Source organism: Sturnira hondurensis, unplaced genomic scaffold (assembly GCF_014824575.4).
Source record: "Sturnira hondurensis isolate 20B ecotype Veracruz unplaced genomic scaffold, ASM1482457v3 Scaffold0004821, whole genome shotgun sequence".
In the NCBI taxonomy this organism is placed as follows: domain Eukaryota; kingdom Metazoa; phylum Chordata; class Mammalia; order Chiroptera; family Phyllostomidae; genus Sturnira; species Sturnira hondurensis.
In genome coordinates, this window is record NW_028077452.1 from 218,637 (window position 1) to 231,044 (window position 12,408).

Sequence of the window (12,408 nt, forward strand, 5' to 3'; positions counted from 1 at the left end):
ACAAATCTAAAGGCAAGTCCAGCTGTTGGTCAGCAATGTGCTTTATTCTTCTGCATTGCACTGGGGCCTCTATACTGCTTAGAAAAATTGGCAGCATAAATCCCACTTTTCCCACTTTTTCTTCCTGTTGTACTTTGCAATGAGTTTTGCACCTTTTCAATTTTTATGACCCATTGCCTTTAGAAGTTTGCAGTTGTCTACCATTCTGATTCTTGTTATAAAATTCCATAAAACTTGTTCCTCTGAAGCCAAATGGGACTGGTATCTTTCCTGGTGGTCTGTCTGACCTGATAAAACTCTCTTACGTTACACAAGCTCAGCTGGATGTAGTAAGTTTAGGGTTTTGTTTTCTGTCTCCTGGTGTTAACTGACATTTTAAAAATCTTTCCTGAAGACAGAACTCTTTTGGCTCAAGGGCGAATAAAATTGATAGGAAATTTAGAAGCTCCCCATTGCTTTCTACTTTGTCATGAGGGATAACATGAAGAGGACCTCCCAGATCCAACATATTGACTCCCACACTCTCAAATACCTGCATAAGCAAAAATTAAATGATGTGACCATTGAGATTCTAGGAACTTTTCTATGGTAGATGGTGAGGGAGGGAGGGGTTTGGAGAAGGTCTTTGTGGACAGTGCTTTAGGCAAGGGATGTGTGGAAAAGAGCGAAACAGATAGAAATGGGCCTGTAGACTATAGTTTGGCAGACTGTAGTAGCCCTGTGGTTAATTCTTTGAGCCTCCAGGAATAGCTTTCAGCTTCCTTTTTATATAGATGGAAGATTAAATTTTACATGGTGGTTAAACAAGAAGCTGAATTCCTATTTATTAAACTGCACTTTTGGTGGAACTCTGTCCTATTGACAATGTCTAGAAGGACAAAAGCTGGCTCCAGTGCAAGTTTTAAAAGGTAGGGCAAGATCTTTGGAAAAGAAGTTATCAGGCTTTTTTCCCCGTTTTTTAAAATTTTATTTTAATTATAGCTCAAGTACAGTTTTCTGCCTTTTACCCCCATTCTACCCACCCCCAGCCCTCCCCACCTCCCTCCCATTTCCACCTCCCACCTTGTTTTTGTCCATGTGTCCTTTATACTTATTCCTGCAAACCCTTCCCATTTTCCCCTGAAATTGCCTCGCCCCTTCCCTCTGGTCGCTGTCAGCCTGTTCTCAATTTCAGTGTTATTGCAGAGCCCAGAGTCACTTTTCGTCATACTAATGGGTTTAGGCACACTTCTTTATGGGTGTCCCATCATCAATCAGACATAATTTCTACTCAGCTGTGTTCAAACAGGTGAGAGACCCTGTCGCAACTTACTGGTGTGCAAGATCTGCTAAAGTGTGTTTCCTTAGGCTGGCACAGGAGTTGTACATGATACTGGGGAAGAAAAGATGGAGTCAGACCTCCCACATGAAATAAATGAAAATAGATGTGTAAAATCAGGCATCAGATGGGTGTGATTTGCAACTCTTGCGGTCCCCAGAACTGAAAGCCCTTCTTGAGGAGTCCTTCCACTGTCATTGCCTCCTCCTCACATCCACCCAAGGAGACTCAATTTCCTTTTGAGTGCTTTGAACATTTTTGTGTGTTTACCAGTTTAATTTTATTTAGTGCCTACTAAGTATGTCTTAGCCTTTAGTTCTTGTGAATTTGATTGGAATTGCTTCAGCGTATAGGGTGAAGGGTGTTGCTGAATCTCTGAAGTTAGCCTTGTGATCAGTGTGCTCAACTTATGCTCAACTTACACCTGTCATCGAGAAGTCAGTACTCAAGAAGGTCTTTCTCATATTACACTGACTTTAGAACAGAAAGAGTTGTCATAATTAGGATGACAGTATGCAACATGGCACTTGCCCTCTGGCTAAATGTGTGACCTTTCAGAACCTGCTGCCATCTCCCACCCCACAGGACACTGCCACCAAAGGCCACCAAAGCCTGTCAGACTCTGAACCCATTCCTATGAACACAGGATCCTGTGTTTCAACTGGTACATAGTAAAATACTCAGAATGTAATGTTTGTGAAACACAAAGCTCTCCTACTTATTTTTTTTCTTCTTTTTTAAAAATATATTTTATTGATTATACCATTACAGTTGTTCTATTCCCCCCTTCATTCCCCTCCACCCGCACACTCCTTCCCCCACCATTCTCCCCCCCTTAGTTTATAACCACGTGTCTCAAGTTCTTTAGATTCTATATTTCCCCCACTATTCTCGCCCTCCCCCCTATCTATTTTCTACCTACCATCTATGCTATTTTCTGTGCCTTCTTCCCCCTTCTCCCCTCCCACCCCCCTGTTTCTAACCCTCCATGTGTTCTTCATTTCTATGGTTCCACTCCTGATCTAGCTGTCCTCTTGGTTTGCTTTTGTTTTAGGTGTGGTTGTTAATAACTGTGTGTTTGCTGTCCTTCACTGTTAATATTTTCATCTTCTTTTTCTTATATAAGTCCCTTTAGCATTTCATATAATAAGGGCTTGGTGATGATGAATTCCTTGAACTTGACCTTATCTGAGAAGCACTTTATCTGTCCTTCCATTCTAAATGAAAGTTTTGCTGGATAAAGCAATCTTGGCCGTAGGTCTTTGGATTTCATGACTTGGAATACTTCTTTCCAGCCCCTTCTTGCCTGGAAGGTCTCTTTTGAGAAATCCGCTGACAGTCTGATGGGAACTCCTTTGTAGGTGACTGTCCCCTTATCCCTTGATGCTTCTAGGATTCTCTCCTTCATTTTGGTCTTGGCTAATGTAATTATGATGTGCCTTGGTGTGTTCCTTCTTGGGTCCAACTTCTTTGGGACTCTCTGAGCTTCCTGGATTTCCTGGAAGTCTATTTCCTTTGCCAGACTGGGGAAGTTCTCCTTTATTATTTGTTCAAATAAGTTTTCCACTCGTGGCTGTTTCTTTCCCCCTTCTGGTAACCCTATAATTTGGACGTTGGAACGTTTAAAGATGTCCTGGAGGTTCCTAAGCCTCTCCTCATTTTTTTGAATTCTCATTTCTTCATTCCTTTCTGGTGGGATGTTTTGTTCTACCTTCTGGTCCATTCCATTGATTTGAGTCCCCGTTTCCTTTCCATCACTATTGGTTTCCTGTGCATCTCCCTTCATTTCAATTAGTTTAGCCTTCATATGTTCCTCTAATTTGTGACTTTGTTCCTCTAATTTGTGACTATAATCTACCAGTTCTGTGAGCATGCTGATAAATAGTGTCTTGAATTGTGCTTCTGAGAGGCTGGCAATTTCTCGGTTGCTTAGAGTTATTGGCTCTGGGACTTTGAATTCTTCTTGCGTCATCTTTTGGGCTGTTCGTGCCTGTTCCGTAGCAGGATCGGAGCCCTAAAGTGTTCACTAGAGCAGGGCAACTAAGTTGCTGGGTTGTGGCGTTGTATGTGGGGGCAGGGTCCAAGAGGGACAATGGCTCTCACTGGTATTGCAGGGCAAATAAGTCGCTGGGTTGTGACACGGTAGGTGGGGGCGGGGTCAAAGAGGGACTATGGCGTCGTGTCCGCCGCCTGCCGCCATGGCCCTCACCGGTGCCACAGTTGCTGCCGTCACCGGGCCCACGCGTTTCGTCCCACTGCACTCGAGTGTGCCACCGCCGTCAGCCCTCGCCCCCTGGGGCCTGCGTGGCCTGTCTCACTGTGCGCGAATATTCGCCCGTGGTCTGCCCCGCACCCCAACTGGTTCCCGTCTGCCTGCGCGCCTGGGTCGGGGGCCCTGTCCTGCCCGACCCTGCTTGCTGCTGGCTCTGCCCCTCTTACCGTCCCCGTTGAACGGTTAGATGTAGTCGGACTTCCGTATAATTCAATTTTCTGTCCTTTGGTTGTGTCTTTGTTTCTCCAAACGTTTGTTGTATTCAAACTTGGTTGTGGGAGAAGGCACAGTGTTTCCACCTATGCCTCCATCTTGGCGGAAGTCCATAAAAGGTTATTTTTAATTAAAAAAAGGATTTAGCAAGGCCAACCACACGTTTTCATTAAATGAGATAATACATGGAACACACAATGACTAAACCAAAAACATTCAATAAATGTTAGCAATTTTTTAAATAAAATAAAAACTAACCCTCTTTAAGTCATCTAGAAAGTTCCATTATTAAGAACTAAAAAACAAGGGGCAAATCTATAACCACCAAAAATAAAACAAAACCTCAAAATAAAACTAAATCACCTAGAAATCTACCAATTACCAGTTGACCTCTATCCAACCCCTGTAATGTTTATTTCTGTTCTCAAGTTTCTCTCCACCTCCCTTCTCTCTCTCAGGGAAGTCAATGGGGAAAAAAAGATGAGAATATGAAATAACAAATATCAACGTATAGGGTTACATGAGAAAAGGTAGTATAAACCATCGTTTTGCATTAGGTAGTGGTTATTGTCTTTTGAATTCAACACTTCTTATAGCTACAGGCTTTAACTCTCACCTATGTGGTTAATTTAAAAATAAGTAGGAGAGACTCAAGAACAGCTCAGAACTTCCAGCCCAGATGGAGGGGTAGGTGGAAACACTGTGCCCCTTCCCACAACTAAATTTAAAGACAGCTAAGTTTGAGAAAAAAAGACACAGCCAAAAGAGTGAAAATTGAACTGTACAGAAGTCCAACCTCAACAATCCATGCAGCCAGACCTGAGAGAACTAAACCGCTAAACATCAGCAGATGAAACCAGGGGGGCTAGAGCCACTCAGAGCTGCTACAGGAGCCATGAAGACACTACACAGAGGACATAACAGGTCAAAGGGAACCCAATGGGGGATGAGTAGCAACGTCCTGGATTTCAACTGACCTTTTACAGAGAGGGGCTTGACTGTCAAGAGGACTTCCCAATCATTGAGGCAAGGATAGTAAAATATTAATGCTTAAATCTCTGGGACTTCCGCCAAGATGGAGGCATAGGTGGAAACACTGTGCCTTCTCCCACAACCAAGTTTGAACACAACAAAGGTTTGGAGAACTAGGACACACCCAAAGACCAGAAAATGGAATTATATGGAAGTCCAACAACTACGAACCGTTCAACGGGGACGGTAAGAGAGGTGGAGCCAGCAGCAGAGCTGGGTCGGGCAGGACAGATCCCCCAACCTAGGCGCGCAGGCAGCCCAGAACCAGTCAGGGTGTGGGGCAGACTGACCGTGGTCGCACATTCGCGCACAGTGAGACGGACCACACAGGCCACAGGGGGTGAACCCAGTGGTGGAGGGCTGATGGCGGTGGCACACTCGAGTGCAGTGGGACGAAACGCGTGGGCCTGGTGACGGTGGTGGCTGCGGCGCTGGGGCCGCGGCGGCAGGCGGCAGATGGGAAGCCATTGTCCCTCTTAGACCCTGCCCCCATATACAATGCCACAACCCAGCAACTTAGTTGCCCTGCTCTAGTGAACACTTTAGGGCTCCGATCCTGCTACGGAACAGGCACGAACAGCCCAAAAGATGACGCAAGAAGAATTCAAAGTCCCAGAGCCAATAACTCTAAGCAACCGAGAAATTGCCAGCCTCTCAGAAGCACAATTCAAGACACTATTTATCAGCATGCTCACAGAACTGGTAGATTATAGTCACAAATTAGAGGAACAAAGTCACAAATTAGAGGAACATATGAAGGCTAAACTAATTGAAATGAAGGGAGATGCACAGGAAACCAATAGTGATGGAAAGGAAACGGGGACTCAAATCAATGGAATGGACCAGAAGGAAGAACAAAACATCCCACCAGAAAGGAATGAAGAAATGAGAATTCAAAAAAATGAGGAGAGGCTTAGGAACCTCCAGGACATCTTTAAACGTTCCAACATCCGAATTATAGGGGTACCAGAAGGGGGAAAGAAACAGCCACGAGTGGAAAACATATTTGAACAAATAATAAAGGAGAACTTCCCCAGTCTGGCAAAGGAAATAGACTTCCAGGAAATCCAGGAAGCTCAGAGAGTGCCAAAGAAGTTGGACCCAAGAAGGAACACACCAAGGCACATCATAATTACATTAGCCAAGACCAAAATGAAGGAGAGAATCCTAGAAGCATCAAGGGATAAGGGGACAGTCACCTACAAAGGAGTACCCATCAGACTGTCAGCGGATTTCTCAAAAGAGACCTTACAGGCAAGAAGGGGCTGGAAAGAAGTATTCCAAGTCATGAAATCCAAAGACCTACAGCCAAGATTGCTTTATCCAGCAAAACTTTCATTTAGAATGGAAGGACAGATAAAGTGCTTCTCAGATAAGGTCAAGTTCAAGGAGTTCATCATCACCAAGCCCTTATTATATGAAATGCTAAAGGGACTTATATAAGAAAAAGAAGATGAAAATATTAACAGTGAAGGACAGCAAACACACAGTTATTAACAACCACACCTAAAACAAAAGCAAACCAAGAGGACAGCTAGATCAGGAGTGGAACCATAGAAATGAAGAACACATGGAGGGTTAGAAACAGGGGGGTGGGAGGGGAGAAGGGGGAAGAAGGCACAGACAATAGCATAGATGGTAGGTAGAAAATAGATAGGGGGGAGGGCGAGAATAGTGGGGGAAATATAGAATCTAAAGAACTTGAGACACGTGGTTATAAACTAAGGGGGGGAGAATGGTGGGGGAAGGAGTGTGCAGGTGGAGGGGAATGAAGGGGGGAATAGAACAACTGTAATGGTATAATCAATAAAATATATTTTAAAAAATAACCTTTTATTATTACAAAAGCAATCAGTATACAGTGTAGAAAGTTAGAAAGTACAAATAAACAAGAATGAGAACATAAAAATACTATATTCCTATTGTCCAGAGATTATCATTGTTAATAAACATGTGAGTTTGCTATTCTTTCTGATTTTTTTTCTATACACATATATGTATTTTTTATCTCATCTAACACCCTGGCCACACTCAATTTTCCCCATTTATTTCCCAAATGCCATTTGTATCTGCTTATTCTAAAATGAATTTCGCTGAAGGACCACACCTTGCATGTCCTTGAACCTCTTTTAGTCTATCAGAGTCCCTCATTTTGTTTTGTTTTTTTCAAGAGACCCTCTTATTAGAAAAACTGGAACAGTTGTACTATAAAATATGTTGCCTCTTGAATTTGTCTGGTTGCTTCCTTGGGCTATTTAGCTTATTCCTCTAGTCTCTGTGCTTTCTGAAAACTGGAAGTTAGTTCTAAAGACTTGACAGATACAAGTTAAACATTTTTGACTAGAATTCCTCATAAGTGATGTTTTGTGCCTCCTATATTATTAATGACACAAAGAATGATCATTAGGGTGTTGACATTCTGATCTTTCCATTGCGAAATAAGGTCATGTTACTTTGTCACTATGCTAATAATCCAATTTACTAAATGTTTTTTCATCAATTAACAATGCTTGCCAAAGTCAATAATAATAATAATGCTAACATCATTAGTTAGCATTCTTCTGTAAAGTAAAACTTTTCCTCTTCCACTTGGACTATCTGTATATCCTACAATACCCTTCAACCGAAGAGGCAGATTACATCACCACTTTTTTCCCATGGGTTATCAATTTTTAAATAAAGAATTGGTTTAATAGTCTCCTCAAATTGGTGACACATTCAGGACTTTTTTGTTTTCTCTTTTTTTGAGTATCATTATTTGAACTCTTGAATTTTCATTAATTTCATTTGTTTCCTCTTCAATTATTCTTGTTGCTACTAAATGGTTGTCACTTTGGCCAATGAATGTCCCTTCAATATGTATCTTTCACCTTTTTGATACAATACGTTTATTTTTGGAAGCTGCCTTGCTTCTTGGCATAACTAGATACTCTAGGATCACTTTGCACCTTTCCCTACCACACGTTTGGAATCCACCATTTCTCTAAGGACTCACCTCTGTGTCCTTTCAGTGGGTAATTGGATGACAGCCAGAATCTGGTTACTAAGTGTTGCTTCTTTTTTAAAGAAAAAGATACTTTTTCTTTAGCTTACAAGTTCTTTAGCTTCTACATTTCCAATACTATTCTTGCCCTCCCCTTGTGTATTTTCTACCTACATTCTATGCTAGTTATTCTCTGTACCTTTTCCCACTCTCTCCTCCTCCCACTCCCCTGTTGCTAACCCTCCATGTGATCTCCATTTCTGTGGTTCTGTTCCTGTTTTAGTTGTTTGCTTAGTTTACTTTTGTTTTTGTTTTAGGTGTGGTTGTTAATAATTGTGAGTTTGCTGTCATTTTACTATACATGTTTTTATCTTCTTTTTCTTAGATAAGTCCCTTTAACATTTCATAAAATAAGGGCTTGGTGATGATCAACTCCTTGAACTTGACCTTATCTGAGAAGTGCTTTATGTACCCTTCCATTCTAAATGATAGCTTTGCTGGATAGAGCTATCTTGAAGGTCCTTGCCTTTCATGACTTAGAATACTTCTTTCCAGCCTCTTCTTGCGTATAAGGTCTCTTTGAGAAATCAGCTGACAGTCTGATGGGAACTCCTTTGTAGGTAACTGCCTCCTTATCTCTTGCTGCTTCTAGGATTCTCTCCTTCATTTCAGTACTGGGTAATGTAATTATGATGTGCCTTGGTGTGTTCCTCCTTGGATCCATCCAACTTCTTTGGGACTCTCTGAGCTTCCTGGACTTCCTGGAAGTCTATTTCCTTTGCCAGATTGGGGAAGTTCTCCTTCATTATTTGTTCAAATAATTTTTCCATTTGTTGCTCTTCCTCTTCTCCTTCTGGTACCTCTATAATTAGGATGTTGGAACATTTAAAGATGTCCTGGAGATTCCTAAGCCTCTCCTTGTTTTTTTGAATTCTTGTTTCTTCATTCTATTCTGGTTGAATGTTTATTTCTTCCCTCTGGTCCACACCATTAATTTGAGTCCCAATTTCCTTCCCATCACTATTGGTTCCCTGTACATTTTCCTTTATTTATCTTAGTGTAGCCTTCATTTTTTCATCTAATTTGTGACCAAATTCAACCAATTCTGTGAGCATTCTGATCACTAGTGCTTTGAACTGTGCATCTGATAGGTTGGCTCTTTGTCGCTTAGTTATATATATATATATATTTTTGGAGCTTTGATCTGTTCTTTCATTTGGGCCTTTTTTTTTTTGGTCTTGACACACCTGTTACAGAATGAGGGGCAAAACCTTAGGTGGTCAGCAGGGTGGGGCAACCCAGTTGCTAGGTTGTGATGTTGTATATGGGGGGATCCAAGAAGGAACAACGGCACTTGCTCCTGTCTCTGCTGGATTTCAGTCCACTTCCCTTGCTTCCCACAAGCAAAGTAGCCCCTTCTGGTGCTGATTCCTGGGTAGATGGGTTTTTGTACATTCTAGGAGCTTGTGGATCTCTCCAGCAGACTCTCCTGTGAGGTGGGGAGTTTCTCCTGGCACCTCAATATCCACAGGTGTTTTCATTAGATGTTTTGAGGCTTTTTTCCCCTGATTTGGGTCCCTGAGTTATGTGGTCTGTCTCGCTCCCCAGGTTCACCTGGTTTATCTGTGGGCGAAAGTGGGACCACCCAGTTCCACCAGCCACCTTGTACGCCAAGCCCCTCCACAATCTGCCACCTTGCTGGGTCTGTCCGCTGCCGCCTTGCGTGCCAGGGGTCACCAGCCACCACTTTGCTGCAACCCCTCTCTGCCCAGCCACCTGACTCTGCCCCTCCTACTGGTCTGGATGACTGTGTCTACTTTAACTCCTTGGTTGTCAGACTTCCATACAGTTCAATTTTCTGTCAGTACTGGTTGTTTTTTGTTTCTGAATTGTTGTTGTCCTTATTTTGGTTGTGCGAGGAGGCACAGTGTGTCTCCCTATGCCTCTATCTTGGCCAGAAGTCCTTCTGAGATGACACTGTTACTAGGCAGTGGACAAACCTAGTAAATACCTTTCTAAAAGTTTATGAGTTCATACTGATACCTCATTTTTAATTATATTTTACCAATTATACTATTACAATTGTCCAGTTTTTCCCCTTTGCCCTTCTCCACGTAGCCCCCACCTTTACTCCCTCAGGCAATTGCCACACCATTGCCTATGTCCATATGATATTTTCAAATCAGTCTTAACAATGACTGTTTTTCCTTAATTTCTTTGTTTTGTGAATATCTCTTTTCTCTTTTGCCAAAAATGTTCACTTGCTTTATGCTACAATGTAAAGAAAAGAGTTTTAAAATAAATTGATTTTTATACATCTGGGAGCTGATAGTATGTATGGCAGTAGCTAAGTGAATACTATGCTACAAAAAAGTCACCCCTATCTTGCCTTTACCTGTTGGTAAAGCTGTTACTAACCATAACAAACTATTGTTACTGTCTCAGCCATAAAGCTATTTTTAAATACATTTGATCTGTGAAAAAATTTTAAATGTTTGCTTTGCCCTATAAAAATATATAGGATGGTAAGTCACAGTCTATGTTTTTTTTTTACCACTGTATCTCTCTGTATAAAATGAAACATATTACTCATTTGTGTGAGATTAGAGCACAAGTCTCCCTGTCCTTTCAGGAAGCTATGAGTATCTGCATGGCAGTCAGGGGCACCAGGAACTCATCCCAGGCTTGCAGGCATTCTTTTCCTTGGTTTATGTACCTCTCTTTAGTTGCTGACGATGTGGACAAATTGCCAGGGGTGAGCCTGACACCTGACTTAGATGGGGACCTTCCCCACCCTCTTTGCATGCTTCCCATCTCTGTGTTCTTGACGCTCATTTCTGTGTTTGCAGGTACCTGTTTGCTCTGCAGGTGAAGCAGGATCTGGCTCAGGGCAGACTGACATGTAATGATACCAGTGCTGCTCTTCTGATCTCACACATTGTACAATGTAAGTTCTGTTGGTTTTCTTTGGAAATCACATTGGAAATAACACAGTGATCTGATTGACTGGAAAGAACATCACATCCATAAGAACAATACTAATATCTTTGTGTTCTTTTGCTATTAGCATGAATGTTTATGGGTCGAAAAATAGTACTCCTAATTGTATTTAATATGCATATCACCAAAACATTGACCCAGCATTCTATATTCTGGTGTTTGTCTACCCTTTTCAAGGACTAGTGCAACTGTTGATATCTCAGTTGCCTCAAAGAAGAAGCTTAGAGAGACAGGGTCCAAGTGGACTAAATTTGTTCTGTCCTTTATCACTGAATATTGCTCATTAGCCATAGACATAAAACTGTCAAAGATTTTATTTCTGGTATTCTGCTCTCTAGCTAGACTAAATCCTAGTGACACTTCAAATGAAATATTTTAGCTTTCTTAACCTAGTCAAAGGATAAATTAGATTGTGTTCATTCTAAGGCTTACTGACAATCCACCTGAGCATTTATTTCTTTTCTCTTAGCCAAGGCAGAAGTTACTTAAAGTGGAATATACACATGCTGTTTTGGGAAAGTAGTTATGTATATAGACAAAGGTCAACATGTATAAGTGCTAGCTAGCATAAAAAATATTATGCTATCATTTTAAAATTTCCAGTTTATACAAAGCAGTTCCATATAATTAGCCTCATCTTGTTTGATAACTGGCCAGTTAATAAGACTTCCAAAGTATTGTAGGAAATGTCACTCCTAGTAGTAAAAAAATTACCTTAGTCTAATATGGTGAGGTGTTTCTATAAACCATGCTTGTTCTTTTTTTTTTTTTTTGGTATATGGGCATTATTGAATATCTCTACCAGACTTAGCAGAGAGAGATTTTCATTAGCAGAGAGATATTTTGAAAATTTGATGTGAGGGGAAAAAACAAAAACAAAAATAGGTATCCTTTGTTAAGTGCCAGCACTATGTATCCCATTTAAATCTCGCAGCAACTCTGTGAAGTCAGTATTCTTATTATCCCCATTTTTATGAGTGAGGAAGCTTTGTTACAGAAAGTTACACAGCTTTTGTCTATTGTGTTTGGTCTTCCCTCTTCATATGATAGTGGAGAGAGGAGGCCTTTGAATCAGGCAGACCCCATTTCTATCAGTTGATCAATGACCCTGGAGTGCTATCCACCCCTCCCCACTACTTGTTATTTCTTTTGGAACATGAAAATAATAAAACTTTTCATAAGGCTGTGAAAATGAAATAGTACATGTTAGGTATTCAGTAAACATACTCTTTCTTTGTCTCACTCACCTGCAACCCTCCCTTTCCAAATAATGGAGAATTTTAAAATGAATGAAGCTTCTTTATTGGATAGTATCTTTATAAAATGTTTATGATCCTGGGCTTTTTTATAAGCAGAAAAGAAGCTTACTTTACTCTAATATTCCTGATGCCACTTAATTTCGTACCTGTTCCCTCCTTTTATGTTTCTTCCTTTTTAAAGCCTGTTAACTCCGTATATCTCACTGGCACATATGGGAAGTGGAGGCTGACTGTCACTCAGAAAACCATGTGTTCCATATGATTGGCCCCTCTTTCCTAGATACCAGCAAGAAGCTCAATATTACCCAAGAATCTTGAGTTCTCCAGAGAA

General features: G+C 41.2%; 1 protein-coding gene across 1 annotated transcript in view; it reads left to right on the forward strand.

Moving 5' to 3' along the window:
* The window catches only part of FARP1 (FERM, ARH/RhoGEF and pleckstrin domain protein 1), a 140,831-nt gene that overhangs the window by 19,268 nt on the left and 109,155 nt on the right, over nt 1-12,408 (forward strand). Inside the window, exon 4 of the mRNA XM_037046063.1 lies at nt 10,668-10,765. Within this exon, the coding sequence (XP_036901958.1) occupies nt 10,668-10,765 (98 nt within the window). The remainder of the gene's footprint in view (nt 1-10,667; nt 10,766-12,408) is intronic.